Source organism: Labrus bergylta, chromosome 5, assembly GCF_963930695.1.
Source record: "Labrus bergylta chromosome 5, fLabBer1.1, whole genome shotgun sequence".
NCBI lineage: Eukaryota > Metazoa > Chordata > Actinopteri > Labriformes > Labridae > Labrus > Labrus bergylta.
Genome location: NC_089199.1, coordinates 30,197,510 through 30,213,749, shown reverse-complemented (window position 1 = coordinate 30,213,749; position 16,240 = coordinate 30,197,510). Strand labels below are relative to the sequence as shown.

The following is a 16,240-nucleotide window of genomic DNA, read 5'->3' as shown; positions in this document are numbered from 1 at the left end:
AGTTATCACAGAATGCAACACAAGAAGCACCAATCAAAAACATTCTAACTGCAGCTCAGTTCGAGTCAACATCTTCAAATTTGACTGAAAATTCCAGAGTATTTCAAATCTGTTGCCAAAAACATGCAACGCACCGCTTATATAATCAGAGGCGCTGCTTGTTAACAGGCAAGGCAGGCAGCTGCTTGGGGCCCCTGACCAGTAGGGGGCCATCCGAGGACTGCAAAACTCTAGACGATAGCAGTGGCTCAGAATGTGCAAATTTTACAATGACAGTAGGAAACCTCCCTCAGGGGGCCCCATCTGACAATACTCAAGCGTTCCAATATTCCTGCAAAAACTTCAGCTGGTCACTTAAAGTTGCCGTTGGTGTCAGATTATTTTTTAACATAATGGCAATGAATGCCCCAAGTGAATTTTGCCTATGGCCCCAAAAGACTCTAGAATCACCACTGCATATCATTTGATGCAGCTTGATATGCTTCATGTGCACAAGGAGATTTTCAAAATAAGAGCAGCTTTTTTCACCAAAACCATGGAACAGTTTACTTCACATGAGATCTGCCTCGACCCCTGAGTGTTTAAAATCCATGTTGAAAACTTATCTCTGCTTTTTAGCTTTCCCTTCGCGATGAGAAAGTTTTATCCCAACATATTTTAGAACTAGGCTACTTTATATTCATTCATTGATTTTTATCTCCAATACATGTTATTATTTTCACATAAACTTATGATGTATTTTTGGACCCTTTTTACTCTGTAAAGCACTTTTGGTCAGCCTTGGTTGTTGTAAATGTGCCATGTTAATACAATTGGCTTGACTTGACAAGAAGATGGTCACTTTATTCTTGTAGAAAGAAAACAATTTTGCACATATGTCTAGGTGAAATGAGAAAGACTCTCTCTGAAATACGAATTATTACACTGAAATAAGGAAAAAACAATTTAGAGACATCCCTAGAAATCTAAAACAGAGAAGAGTTTTGTTTTGTTTAAATCTGCTGTTCGTGACATGCAGCAGTTTAAGTGTCCTTGAATGCAACACGTTGAATGACTGCTGAGCATGGATGTACAGTATTATAGAAGCTGCTGAGGCTAATGAGTGGACTAGGCTCCGCCCACAGCTGCCCGTGAACGGCTGCAGCTCCCTTGAAGCTGCCAGGTACTTGCAAGGATACCTCAACTCAAGCATCTCTTCACCGCTCCTCAGGTAAAGAAAAGAAAACCACCTTTATTCACGTTTTTCTCTTTAGTTTTAGACATGTTACTGTTGGCATGTTCAAGCTGCATGAATACGTTTGTCTTTGTTCAGATTGATTGTCTCTCTTTGTGAATTTAAGAAGTTTAAAAATAGCTCGTTCTCTCTCTCTGCTGCAAATGCATGCACTTTCCTCTCCGCAGATTAAGGTTATATCCTTTTCACATACGGATAGATTTTGTAATAGGACGACTAATTTAAAGTCTCATGTTGTGATATCCTCAGTTTTATGCATTTACCACTGCAGCAGATTTGGCTGTTTCTGATATTGTTGGGATCATTAAGGGACAAAGACAGCTAAAAAAAAAACCCCATCATAATCAGTTTATATGTTTAAGCTCTTTGATTCTGGATGACTTTCAGGTGCTTGATTTTAGATTTATTTCCTTTTGTTTGAAGGTAGCTTTAATGGTTTTAAAAGCAAATCAATTATTACCACTGAACACAAATAAATGCAACACTTAAATTAAAATGGAGACAGTACAGGAAGCCTTTTTCAGTTAAGGGGCTGTACAAGTTGAATATCTGTTTTCTGTTGACTGTGACTGTGTGTAGGGGTTAAAAAGATGTTCAATTAAATCTGAATGAATACCTGTTAATGGGTTGACCTCCTGTTATGAAAGTGAGAATGTGTCCTGATTATCTTGACAAACATAGACTTAATTAAAAACTAAATCAGATATGTTTGCAAATGATTTCCTGAGTCTCTCATGAATGTCATAATATTTCAAATCACTTTCAGACTCAGCTAACCCTGCTGTGGTCTTTAACATATTTCTGGACACGGCCAGAGTTCATCGGCCCGTCAAGGCCAAGATTAGAAAACGACCCAGTTTTTTTGTCCTGTTAAGGATTCGCCTGCTAATCTGTTCCCACAACAGACACAAGGAAGGAATAGGGGAGATGAGAAGGAGGGAGGGAGGGCTGGGAGATTAACTAACACGGGTATTTAACTCACTAATCCGCTGCTTTTCTGAGTCTTGTGTAACTGATAGGTACAAACGGGCTTTAGCCTGCCGAGCGAGGGCTGACCTCATGCTACTGTTTATGTAACCAGAACATTAAGAGAAAGGTGGGGGGGCATCTTTCAGGGTTGTGGTATCCAGAGGAAAGTTAGGTTCAGATAACAAACCCTCTGTGATCCCTGGGGTTCAGGCTGTGGCTGAAAACTGAGACCATCAGAGCAGAACTTATTGAAGGAGATAAATCTGATCAGTCCACTTTATTACATCAAAAAAACATGAATTTCTGAGAAGTTTTCCTCATCTCTTTATCCTTAAAGTTACATTAACATAACCTCTTGTTCCCAAAGAAAGGATTTCTCTCCTGCAATAATTTCCAAACAACTTTTCTGAAGCCTTTTGCACTTTTGAAAACTAGGGATCGACCGATATGGGATTTTTGGTACTAATACCGATCGCTGGGAGAAAACATTCTGATACCGATATATCGGCCGATATCTTTCTTAGATCTGTGTTCAATCTGTAGAGAGATAGATAATATAGACATTCACATTCATTACAGTGATGGCTTAAATATGGATCAAACACTTATAGAAAAGATAGGACAAGATCAGGGCAGGCGCTACAGACAATGACTATGTTTACATGTATTATTCCACCCAACACCACATTTTCCAGCAAACACATCGAAACACTGAAGCTTCACCTGCAAAAATATTATCATGATGGGGATGTTTCTTTTGTAAATTCCTTTATTTTGATGGAACAAAGGTTGTCAAATATGCCTACAGAGAAATAAAGAATGCAATCTACAGCCCTAAGTATTGCAGATGACACGAGCACAGTGAGCTGAAAAATAGTTAAAAGCAGCTCTGCAGGTGAAGAGACCTGGGTACCCTGAAACCTGAGAACCACACAAGCCAGATTTTATTTAATTTTATTCAATTTTATTTTTTAGATTTATTTTGGGGCATGTTGTGCCTTCGATGTAGAGATAGGACAGGGATAGAGCTGGAACTCAGGGAGAGAGAGAGAGAGTGGGGAATGATGTGCAGGAAAGAGGTCACAGGTCAGATTCAAACCCGGGCCGCCTGACACATGCACTAACCACTACGCTACCGGCGCCCCTATTTAACCTTTATTTAACCAGGAAAGAAACTTGTTGAGATTAAGACATCTATTTTTTAAGAGCCTCTTCTCCGAGACAGGAAGCAGCACGATTTACAGAGTATCACACAAACAACGAGCAGTCACACATACTGATTGTTAGACACAAATAACAAATCTAAAAAGCACATTTTTGTGAAGATCCAACACAAACACATCAGGGAGAACATACAGACAGATGTGCCCGCCTCCACATCCTCTTAAAATCATCCAATGAGAGCAGCTCGATAATCAGCTTAAGATGTGAGTCAGAGGCTGAGATCATCAGCGGACAGGATTTGACCAAATCTAACAAACAACATAACACATGAAGATGTACTCCGAGATGATAGACTACCACAGAAATGATGCAGCAGGAGGCCGATGGAGCTACAACTAATGTTTATTTATCTATTATTGTGCTGATTAGTTTCACTCTCATACTTATGTTCATCTTTAATCTAAGAAATGGAGGGCGGGGGAATCAAAGCGCTCAAAGAGATGAGGTTGCGTCTTGTCCAAGCAACAGTTCTAAACCACAAAATAAATTCATAAAAACTCTCATAAAAGAGGAAAAGCTCACTTTGAAGACGCTGGAACAGTGAGGAAAACAACGAGTGAAAGGATTACTGAGTTATCAAAATATGGATAAGTCTTTTTTAAAAAAAATCAATATTCAAAGTTGAAGGAAATGTCAAAAAGCAATGTTTAATGACTTATTCCACTGCTGGTTAACATCTGGATTCTTTCTGTAAAGTGCATCAGATATTTATTCTCTCTGTCCTTCATTTGATTTAATGAAGTTTTAAATATTTAGACTCTTTGAACACTCCCCAAATCACTGTTCAAACATGCCTAAGTAGTTATCACATGTAATGGCTGCACCAAAATCCTACAACAAGAGCCCCGTTAGCACCACATTAAGATTGTTTACCGTTACTTTAAGCAACACTGGTGACTTCCCACTCATGTAAGACAAATCCTTCTTTTTATTGAACCCTTAAAGATGACATATTATCCCCCTTTTCCACCTTTTCAAACAGTCTCCTGTGGTCAAAATGAAACATCTGTGCTGTGCTTTGGTCAAAATACAACATGAATCAAGCACCAGAGGAGGTTTGTGACCCTGTATAAACCAGCTCTCTCAGAACGCTCCATTTTGGTGTGTGTGTCTCTTTAAATGCAATGACCCCTCCCCCTGAGTTTTCCCGGTAGACATCACTCCTCTGTAGAGAGAATAAAAATGGCAGACCTGTGCAAAAGTTTTGTTCTAGGCTGGGGGTGGAGTCCATGGGTGGAGATATCAGGGGAGGGGAGGGGATTTTTTTTTTTTTTTACCAGAATCCCACTGTGACATCACAAGGAGAGCACGTTTGAAACGGAGCATTTTTCTCTGTGTTGTAAGACTTATGCAGACCACAAACAAAGGACTGGATGGGTTTATTTCACATTTTGTGGATCAGTAGACACTCAGGTTACACAAATATATGTTCAAAAACACTGTAGAAGAGGATTCTTCATAATAGGTCCCCTTTAAGGAATGTTAAACATTTTTCATGTTTTCCTCAGGAGTCTACGGCAACGTCAGAGCCGAGATGGGGCGGAAAGAGATCAAGTGCAGCTGGAAGAAAAGCACAAATAACATCAAGGATGTATTTGAATTCCTGGGGAAGATGGGATCGTAAGTACTGATGATGACAATTCAGTTCAGACAGAGGAGAGAGAGGGACTTTTGTATTTCTGTGTGTGTACTTAAAGAAGAGAAGAACTTCCCCATTGATAATTGCAAAACAGTGGTGCTGATAGAGAACATCAGTATGTAAATGGAATCTAAGACAAACATGTTCCATGTCTATTGAACAAATTAAGGGAAGAATTTTCTTTTGGAAAGTTGAGATTTGATTTCTCCACCAAGCGGTCCGGATTAGGTCATCTGTTGCAGTCTGATCCTCCGGGTGACGTTTTGTTTACTCTGATAGTTCTAACAGAAGTATCGGTTCTCTCCTTCCAGCGTCTCTTCCTGAGAAAGGCAAAAGCTTAGCCATGAGCCCCGTTTCCACCAAGCCGTCCAGTTCAGTATGTTTTGGTACAGTAGACATTTATTGCCATTTCTACCGTCAAACGTTGGAAATGCTACCCCAAAAAATGATCTGCACCGCCCTACATTTCTGCTTCCCTTCTGTTGGGGAGCCAAGAGTACAGATCTGACCCTTAAGAGTGGAGACACTGCAGTCTGGTGATTGGTTGAAAGAATCGTCACTCACCAAGTGAGGTTATGTTGGCTGTGGAAACGCAAGCAAGATCAGGGTTTACTGTCCCAAACTGAACCAAACCAGACCGCTTGGTGGAAACTTGGCTTGAGAGAGAAACCCATTTTTAAGACTGTTATGAGGTAACGTCTTAGACTGTTATGTCATGGCGTGCGTGTCAATTGTGTACTTGTTGAACCATGCTACTCCAAACTGATATTTGATAAACAGGTTGGAAGTCACAGCTGAGATTTTGCTCGCACTAGTCTGGGATCTTATTTGATTTAGCGTCCCTGAGTCCCTCATGGAATAGCAACATATCTCAAAACATTGAACTGTAAAGTCGTCCTATGTAGTGTCCATCTATTCTCCCTCATTAACCTGGCTATTACTGCCCCCTAGTGGGAATTCAGTACAGTCATCATTTTATTAAGTTATGTATCATCTTAGCAGATATTGGTGGGTGATCATGGTTCACTCCAACAGTATGACAGCATCCCTGATGGTCACCTCACACACAGCTGGTCTGAGCTGCTGTCTGTGATGTTGGAAATAAAACAGAACATCATGAACGATCGCATCTTATTCTGCTTCACATTTCACTTTTGGGAGATTTAGCAAGAAACCCCACATCACTGAAAATCAGTCCGCTGCAGCGGCACTGGTAGGAGCTCCAGTCACGTTAACTAGCAGTAATAAGGAGACAGAGAGTTGCTTAAGATGACTTAACGTTAGCAAATGGGTTTCCTGGTTGAAAGTGCGACTGTGACTGGTTTTGGATGTTCGTTTTGGCAGGCAGCTGCTCTCCCCTCTTTCCAGGATTCTGTACCACCACTGAATCCTTTAGTGGTACGCAGAACCAGACTGTTTGAACGGTCTGCTTCTTGAGGCACTTTTTGTCAACAGGCAACTGCTTGGGGGTGCCAGACCAGTAGGGGGCCCATGAGGGCTCACAAACTTAAACCAAAGCGGTGACCAAAAATGTTCAAATTTTGCGTCTACAGTAGGAATCCTCCCTAATGGGCCCCATCTGACAGCACTCACTTTCATTGCCCTGCTAAGCGTTGCGTGCATTGTTGCAGTGAAAACCAAAGTTTGTCAATGAAAGTAAACAAAGAAAAATGAAGAGGAATTTAGGAGAGAAAAAAGAAACAGGAAAAAAGAGGAAGAGTAAGCGTTGGGACACGGGCAGACATAAAGGTGATGAACGCTGCTGGGTTGAGGGCCCCCCAAATGTTTTTTTGCCTATAGGGCCCCACCAAACTCTAGAATCACCATGAGGAGCAGAATTCAGACAGAAAGTGTGCTGAGCAATGACTTGAATGGTTTAGTCAGAAAGGCAACACAAAGAAGCCTGTGTGCTTTATAGACATTGATTTATTCTTCTACAGTTCAGAGGGCTGTGACTGAATTTAGATGGAAGCTGTCGATCTACATGGTGAGGATAATCCTTTCATGTTCTCACTGACACGTTGTTTTGTCAATGGAGCCTCTCACACTGTCCGTGTAATCCAGTCACAGCTGAGCCCGCTAATGAGGGACATCATGACATCTTTAGGCGGTTTGAAGACAGTCAAATATTGTAAAAAATGTCCATGCTACTATATGTATTTTAAATGAATTAACAGAAATCTGTGACAGTCTATAATCAAGCTTGTGTGTGATTTATCCGGTGTGTCAAATCTGCAAATGTTTGGCTCCCCGAATTAAGTTGATCAGCAGAAGTCAAAGAAATGTATTCACACCAGCTCGGCTTTATATCCTTGATCAGTCGACGACCTGCTCAAGGTGTTACCTGAAGGTGTCGCTTCCACAGGGCCGTCCAGCAGCCTGGAAGCTGCTTAAAGGGCTCCACCTTTGACTGGCTGTGAATGAGTGTGTGTGTGTGTGTGTGTGTGTGCGTGTGTGTGCTGCCTGAGGAGGTTTTAGGGAACTGACGTCAGACTGCAGTGAGTGCAGGAACATCCTAGCACCACTTCATTAAAAGATTAAGAGTCTGACTGTCTATATTGGTGTGTGGGTGTAATGGATGTAAAGGAGGGGGGATATAAGCAGGTACAGGTGTATGTTTGTACACATGAGGTGTACAAACGTGATTGAGTCGACACATCTGTTGCTGTACTGTAAATCCATAAATAATGGAGAGCTGTTTTCAGTGTTAGTAGCATGTGGGCATGAGCTCATGTCTGTCACAGGATGCCTCGCTTTCTTTTTGTTCAGATGCAAAGTGTTTTAAAAATCCCCCACATATGATCCATAAAGACTTTTAAATCAGAAAATGTTTATTTTCCTGCTTTTAAATTAGAAATAAGTTGTGAATAATAAGTTTTAACCACACACAAAATGCAAAGTAGAGTTTATTTTTTTGTTAAGAAACTGTATTTGTTCGTCCAACCTTTACGGTGGAAAACCAAAATTACAAAAACTTTGAAACGCTTTTTGCAAAGCTTGAGACACATTTACATTTGGATAAATATTTTTACATTTTATAAACAAAATAACAAAAACAAAACACTTTTACCACGGACAAAACATTACATTTTTGATTTTGATTTTTTTTACAAGATGCAAAAAACCACAGAGATAAATTTACAAATCGGCAGAACACTTTTACCAATCCCCAAAATGAATTTGCAAACCTCAGAATCTCGCTGGAAAGGGAATATTTACCAAATGCAGGAAGTGACTCGTAAGTGATTGAGTGAGCGGTCGATTCATTCGTTTTGACGGAAAGACCGTGTGTTAACTGTCTCCGGTGGGTTCCAAAAAAACGGACAAAAACATCATTCAGTCACCATAAAATAACGGCAAATCAAACTAATTGACGGCTCACTCAGTCGGGTCACTTCCACATTTGGTACATTCACTTTCAGCCAAGATTCTGTGGTTTGTAAATTAGTTTGGGGATTTGGTAGAAGTGTTCTGCCGGTTGTAAACTTGGGTCACCTCTTGTGAAAGGGTTTCACATCTTGTAAATCTAAAATACAGATTTGTTTTGTCCGTGGTAAGAAGTGTTTCATAATTTTGTTCTAAAAACCAAAATGTCTCAAGCTTTGCTAAAGTATGTCACACTCTTCTTGTATTTTTTGGGTTGCACTTCCCAGCCACCGTAGGATCTCGATTCAAGATGCTTTTTTCATGACAAAATAAGATAGCAACGACGACACTAAGTAGGAGTTCTCAGTGAGAGCCTAAAGAATGACATACCGTGTTGAATCAGAGCCAAGACGTCTCTGATCTGTCGAGGTCACACGGTGTTAATGTGAAGAAAGCCTGCGAGTCTTAGAGTCTATACCTGGAGGTTGGCATCAACATCAGATTGATAAAACACTCGGTTGTTCTAGTTTTATTTATATACGTTTACATAAAAGGGTGTCGTCTATCAAATATAGCCTGCATTAACAAGTATGAATGATATTCCTGATTTATCTTTAAAAACAACAACAACAGGTGGACCTGCAGCAGAATTATTTAAACATAAACCAGCAGTCAGGTGAGAAAATAAGTCAAGTCAGATATTACACCAGGTTGGGCTTTTCATTTAAAAGGTTAGAGTCTTGATGGTCTCTGTAATTTTGGAGGCAAAAATCAGGAAAGAGTTTCAGACAAACGAGCAGCCACACATCCAAACATAATTATTCAACTTTAAAATGCGCAAAATAACAAATTTAAACAGTAAATGTCAAATTCAAACACATCAAGCAGAACATCTGCATCCAGATTTGTCCTCCTCCAAGTCATTTAACATCCTCTTAAAATCTTCCAATCAGAGCAGCTCGTTAAATCTGAGCTCTGTTTGTGATTCGTTCAGAGTAAAGGGAACAGAAAACTTAAACAACTTTTTCACCCGGGTCAGTTCTGACTTTGAAAGAGCAGTGAGAAATGGTCCTGGGGTCAAAGGTCATAAGTCTCTGTACTCGTCTGACTGATGGAGGTCAGGAGGTCTGAAGGAAGCAGACCTGAGGTAGACTTGGAGATAAGAATATAAACGCCAATCTGTTCATGAATCTAATTAAAGTATCTCATGGAGGGTTTCGATATCGACCAATAATGGTGCAGAGCTAAGCCAGCAACCCGACTGATTCCACTTGTCTAACTTTGTTGTTGTTGTTGTTTTGTGTTTGCAGGGGAACATTTTCAGATGTGTTCATGGTGAGAGAAAGAAAGACCGGCGAACTGTACGCCCTGAAATGTCTGAAGAAGAAACACCTTACCCATAGCAATCTGGAAAACGAAATCAATGTCCTGAGAAGGTAATTAAACACACACACACACACACACACACACACACACACACACACACACACACACACACACACCCAGGACTGGATAGGACAGCTGAGAGAAAGGAAATGTGGGAGGAGCGACAGGAGTTGGGTGACATGCAGCAAAGGGCCGAGGTCGGATTTAAACCCCGCTAAGGATCAATACAATTTTCTAATCTGAGTTTTTCCTGTTGATGAACTTTCCCCTGATTTTTAAATGCATTCACATGCACAAAAAAGAAGAGTGCTGGAGTTGGACATAAACATGTTAAAACTCTCACATCTGATCCTTTGTAAGCCGAGAGAATGAGGAAGAAAGAGCTGCTACAGACGTCTCCTCATTTGTGGTCCTGAAACTGCTGCTGCCTCTTCAGCCTCGAGAGCACACGTTTGGAAAATAGACGGGTCTATTCTGAGTCTATTCTTGGTCTCTGTCACATCTCCTGTTAAGCTAAATATATTAAATTAGGAGAGACTTAATCATGAGTGTCCCGAGGTGCAGAACAAAGAGGTACAAGAATAGCTTTGTTCCTGCTGCTCTCACTGAGCTGAATAAACCGTATCCACTTTTATTTATGTCCTAAACTTATTTTTATCCTGACTGAAGAGAGGATTCAATTATTTGTGTTTTTTTTATTGATCTTATTGGTTGAGACTTCTCTCTCCTCTCTGCCCTGATTGGTGGAACCTCGAGCACTTTTATCATTTTTTGTAATTAAGTTTTTTAAAATCAAGCTTTAGTCGGTTTTAAATAGTTTTCCTTTTCTCTAATGTGTCGTCCCTTGTTTCATCCGTTTTGTTTTCTGTCTGTCATGATGGCTGCAAACAAATCTACCTACGGGTACAAATAAGGTCACCTGGACCTGAACCTGAACCTGAACTCTGAACCCTGAACATGAACCTTTTTATTTAATTGACGAGAAAAAATGATGGATGTTTTTGGTGATGATGTTTTCATGTATCCGAGTGTGGTAGTGAGGCCGACAGCAGGATAGGACACCCCCCGTGTTGGTGATGGAAGTAGGAAGGATGTGATCAGGAGAGGATCTCTGAGGAGCTGGTCCTGGACTCTGTTGAGATGACATGGATCAGTGACTGGGGTGTAGGAGGGTCGCTGTGATCAAACTGAATCTGACAGCGAAAGAGAGGAGAACAGATACTTATAATATGACAGCAGCGGGATGAACGGTCGATTAGGGTCGTGGCAGAATCTGGTTGGATAAGTGCTTAAAGAGTAAACAACATGGTTTGGTATGTTTGTTGGTTGCTTTGTCCCTTTTTATGGGAGAGTGGCAGACTTCCTATGTTTGGTTTAATGCTCGCAACAACTGTAGAAGTTTAAAGTTTGGGATTATTGTTTGTTATCCATGTATGAAAACATGACATGTACCAACGCTGTGAAACGTGCTGTGAGATTTTCTCTCTGATTCCTAAAAACCTCTTTATTCCTGTTTCAGGATAAAACACGAGAACGTGGTTGGGCTGGAGGATTTCTACGAGAGCCGGACGCACTATTACCTGGTCATGCAACTGTAAGTGTGCTCTTTATCATCAAAAGGTTTATAGCGTACAATTTAATATGTTCTCGGCATTATCTGCACTCATTTTTGCAAAATTCAGCACACAATTTGAGATCCACACTAAATTGAAAAGTATCCGTTTAAAAGTGTTGTTGGAGGGCACTGATTATTTTTGTGTATTTTGTGTGTTTGCAGGGTTTCAGGAGGGGAGCTGTTTGATCGCATTTTAGACAAGGGGGTTTACACTGAGAAGGACGCCAGCACGGTGATCAGACAGGTGCTGGAGGCCGTCAGCTACCTGCACGAGAACAGCATCGTGCACAGAGACCTAAAGGTGACACAGAGACACTCACACACGTGGAGAGAAAAGAGTCTTGCTAAGACAAGGTGCAGAAAGAAAGTCATCCAGGGAACATGTTAGTTTTTGTTCAGACTGGACGCCCCAATCTTTTTTTTGGTCACATGCGGACATACTTTAGAAAGTCTGGTAGAAAAAGAGAAGGAGCTTTAAACACCACACAAAACCTTCATCCAGATTGAAACTAATGCCTCTCATATGCATGCTCTGGCAAATTTTACATGCAGGAAAGGGGCCACAGGTCGGATTTAAAGCCAGGGCGACAATGCCTTAAGTGCACAAATTCATCTGCAAAGTTTCAGTAATTAAACGTCTCTCGTGTTTGTGCAGTTTAGACCATGTGAAGGAGTTTGCTTGTGAGCTTGGGATATTTGTTACATTGTTTGTTAACCAACATTGGGTGCCTTGGATTTCTATTTTTGTAGCTGTGGTATTAAAACAGGAACGGATTTCGTTCAATCTTTTACTAGTGTGTCATATCTGAGTTTAAAATTTAACCCTAACACTGTTATTGACTAAATTACTCATGGATATTGTCCACTCTCTCTCTCTCTCCCTCTCTTTCTCTCTCTCTCTCTCTCCCTCTCTTTCTCTCTCTCTCTGTCTGTGCAGCCTGAGAACCTGCTGTACTACAACACGGACGAGAATGCAAAGATCATGGTCAGTGACTTTGGGCTGTCTAAAACGTTGGAGCACGGCGTGATGTCGACAGCCTGCGGCACACCCGGATATGTCGGTGAGCAAACTGGGATACACAAACATACTATGTTATTTATTTCATTGATCTCCTGCTTTTTATACCTGATATTAAAATTAATGATTCTAAAACATGTAATTCAGGATCTAATCACAGAAAGGTAGTTTGATATGGTTACCATGACCTTTGTACTCCGATTCTAATAGATTCCTCTGCACCAAAATAGAGGCCATGCATGTTGATGTGTTTTGGGAGAGTGGCTTGTTGTTTTGTTAATTGTTTAATGTTCCGCATTGTGCATCGTTCTGCAGCCCCTGAGGTTTTGGCCCAGAAACCCTACAGCAAAGCAGTCGACTGCTGGTCAATTGGAGTGATCACATACATCTTGTGAGTACTATTTCCATTGTAAACGCTAGGTAGCAATCGGAGCTTCTACGTCAAATTTAAGCCAAACTTGATTTAAAGGCTCAATGGGAGAGATTTACGATATGTGTCGGGATCTTTGTTGCTGAGTTCTCTTTTGCTGTTTCTGCGTTGCAGGCTTTGTGGCTACCCTCCATTCTTTGAAGACAACGAGACTCGTCTGTTTTCAAAGATCATGAGAGCCGAGTACGCCTTTCATTCACCCTTCTGGGACGACATCTCTGAGTCAGGTACGACAACATCTGAGATGTTTGCGCTTTATCAAATGGAGTTTCAGTCACTTTAAGACATCCACTCTTTGCTATTTGTCTGCGTCCTGGTCCTGGACTAGAACCAGACTTGTAGTGAGTGTTGTTAGGATTTTATTTGAGGAGGGCGCGAGGAGAGACAGCATTTGCCAACGTTTTGAATTTGGACTGCAGTACCCATTTCAAACGCTAGGTGTCTCAGTTACATATTGCTCCTTTAACGGTGACAATCATCCAACATAATGCCATGTCGTAGGTTACAGTGCGTACCCTGATGCAGGGTTTTAGTTTGGATTTCGTAATCACACCTAAACGAGAACTCGTGAAGTTGTGCAACAGGCTGCTGTCATGAAATGTGACCAAAGAAGACTCATTACTTCAGCAAACCTCAGTGTCCGCTAAGTATAGAACAGGATTTGGCTTAACCTTATTCCGACTAGAACACCTCATTACATCACCTCACCTCTTCAGAGCAGCTATGGAGGTTTGACCTGCTTGGATTAGGTCAGATATGGTTACAGAAGATGATAAAAGGGGAAAGTACAGATCTCGCCTGCCTGAGGAATTAGCGTAGCAGGCAGTGAGCTAAAGACTTCCTCACCCAAAGAGAACATTTAGGATTGAATAATCACTCTCAAGACCTGAATAATAATGCAAAGGACATTACATCACAGGACCCAGTTGATTAGTTATTATTCATTAGTGTGACTGCATCTTAAGAGTAGTTCTGCTTGTGAGTGAATGTGTCCAATGTAGAGGTTATGCTGCTGGATTTAAATCAGTTGTTTCTGTTTGTTTCAACAGCCAAAGACTTTATCAGGAACATGATGGAGAAAAACCCGAATAAACGCTTCCTGTCAGAACAGGCCCTCAGACACCCCTGGTTAGTATCCAGACACCAACACACACAAACGAATGCAGTCTTTTTTTTTTTTCTAAATTAATCTTTTGTTATTTACTCATTTGTAGGATTGCTGATAACGTAGCTAAGGACATCGACATTTATCAGTCAGTCTGTCAACAGCTGGAGAAAAACTTTGCCAAATCAAAGTGGAAGGTAATAACAGCTTATTGTGACAGCAGATTAAATGTTAAGGTGTCTCTTTCCACATTTAAGACATTGGTACAATCATCCTCCTTTTTTTTCAAATGTCCCCACAGCAAGCGTTCAATGCGGCCTCAGCAATCAGTCACATGAAGAAACTCTCCCAGAGTGATTCCTGTCCCTCACCTTGCTCCACGCCCGACATCATTGTACAGTCAGCCTCCCAGGACGACCTCGAGGCGCTGGAAACCTGCTTTGACGAGGCCGACGCCCTGGACCCCAACGGGAATCCTGTAGTACCGTGTAGTAACCCTGATCTGGCAGATGACGACTCAAGAGATATCGATTTAGGGAGTGACGATTCTAGGTGAGAACCAGCTGCTAAAAGCTTTTGCATCTTCAGTTTAACTGAAACCAGTTAAAGTTTAAACAATATAGTTGTAATTTAGATGAATAAGGTACAATGAAGTTAAGGGGATTGTGGTCTTTGGAAAGAGATCTTATTGCTGTGTTTGTTTAAGTCTTCCCTGAGAGTTAGCGATCAAATAGCATCCCAAGTTCAACCTTATACTTTATTCTGTACTCCAGATCTTTGCTTACATTAAGCATAAGTATACACATATCCTGGTGAAATAGAGAGATTAATATGACCTGCAAAAAGGTAATTTATGTGCTACATTTGGAAGCTCATATATGCTTATGAGAAAGAGCCGTGGTCCAAGGATGGAGCCTTGGGGCATCCCACAAATAAATATACTGCATGTCCCCTGCCACAGGTGTGCCTTTGAACAGCAACAGAGTATTATAATTGATAAAAAAAACGACTTTTGCTCACATGGGTACAACATTTAGCCAGATAAAATGATGTTCTTATTTAATCGTTCTGTCATTTGAATGAATCCTCGTTGTGTGCTGTGTTGCAGTCTGGCTGCTGTGGCTGAGAGGAAGGACCCATCGCTCCAGTCTGGAGTGTGTTCTGTCATGTGATTGGCTGGCTAACCTGAGATGAACATCATACAGGTAAAGTCATCTCTACATCAGTCTTAATTAAGATTTTGACTATAAATATGACAAACAGTTTTTTGTTTTGTTTTTAACATTCTCTCTCTCTCTTGTCTTTTCAGTTAATCTCTCGTTGTCCGGCACTCATCCATCTTGGTACTGTAGGAAGGCGTTGAAATATCAGCTTTTTCATGTCTTTTGTGCTTGTCCGCTGCACAAAAACCCACCTTGGACAGACGCATACAGACTCTACGCTGTGACTGTCTATATGCAGCGAACGCCACATTTAACAGACACATGAAGGAATTCACTTTCTTAAAAAAAGTTGCAAAGATGAAACCCTTTTTTCCTCACAATATGTATTGTATATAACTGTGAACATGAATGCACCACCATATATATATATATATATATACGCTCCATGTATTTATTTGAAATAGATTTAGCTGGCATTGTGAATGCAGTGTGGAAGCTAATTAAGTTTTGAGATTGTCATGGCCGCACACTGTCATATGTACGCTCTGTTTTAAGATGTTTTATGTTTATTCACTGCTTGAAACTGTGACACAATCTGGGAGATGGGAATTCTTTCTGCTTGTTCATGAGATTAAACTTTACTGTGCGGTGGGAGACACCGACACGCATTGACAGGGTGTGTCTGCTGCTGCGTTTGTCGTGATGCGTCGTGCACACAAGCTGCTCTTTTGTTACCCAAACTGAACTCATTAAGTGCCACAATCTGATGTAAAGATGCTGTAACACTGCTGATGTTGTGTATGATTCTGAATTCACAAATGTAGTGACAGATATGTTTGTATTTTTTATGTTATATTTTCTGCAAAAAGTCACATGAGCTAGATCTCCAGCTTCGTGGTGTGTTGTGTGAACATCTGCAACAACGACGCTGGATTCAGGAAGTTTTGACAGGACTTTTATTTAAATACTGTGGATTCTGCACAAACAACATAAACAAATAAATAATGTAACATTCAGCCGCTCTGCACTACTGACAAATAAACATAATCTGGTGCAACATTCACAGTGGAGTGTGTGTCGAGTTTTTGCGG

At 40.8% G+C, this 16,240-nt stretch overlaps 1 protein-coding gene across 2 annotated transcripts; it reads left to right on the top strand.

Moving 5' to 3' along the window:
• The first annotated feature begins 1,123 nt into the window (after positions 1-1,123).
• Positions 1,124-16,212, top strand: camk1ga (calcium/calmodulin-dependent protein kinase IGa). 2 transcript variants are annotated; one of them, XM_065955391.1, is made up of 14 exons: positions 1,164-1,210; positions 4,410-4,482; positions 4,936-5,047; positions 9,743-9,868; positions 11,338-11,412; positions 11,596-11,734; positions 12,371-12,494; positions 12,767-12,842; positions 12,996-13,108; positions 13,931-14,009; positions 14,096-14,183; positions 14,288-14,538; positions 15,095-15,191; positions 15,296-16,212. In XM_065955391.1, exons 2-13 carry the CDS (start codon positions 4,425-4,427, stop codon positions 15,156-15,158), a joined length of 1,305 nt encoding a protein of 434 aa, XP_065811463.1. In that variant the 5' UTR covers positions 1,164-1,210; positions 4,410-4,424; the 3' UTR covers positions 15,159-15,191; positions 15,296-16,212. The 2 variants fall into 2 exon arrangements, with proteins under 2 accessions (XP_020504061.1, XP_065811463.1); XM_020648405.3 differs by lacking the exon at positions 4,410-4,482 and having other exon boundaries at positions 1,124-1,210.
• The last annotated feature ends 28 nt before the right edge of the window (positions 16,213-16,240 follow it).

Excerpts from the sequence above, each read along its gene's own strand:
- camk1ga (XM_065955391.1), top strand. The coding sequence starts at position 4,425 with ATGAAACATCTGTGCTGTGCTTTGGTCAAAATACAACATGAATCAAGC. Across the intron at positions 11,413-11,595 it reads TATTACCTGGTCATGCAACT|GGTTTCAGGAGGGGAGCTGT; the intron begins GTAAGTGTGCTC and ends GTGTGTTTGCAG. Across the intron at positions 13,109-13,930 it reads GGACGACATCTCTGAGTCAG|CCAAAGACTTTATCAGGAAC; the intron begins GTACGACAACAT and ends TTGTTTCAACAG.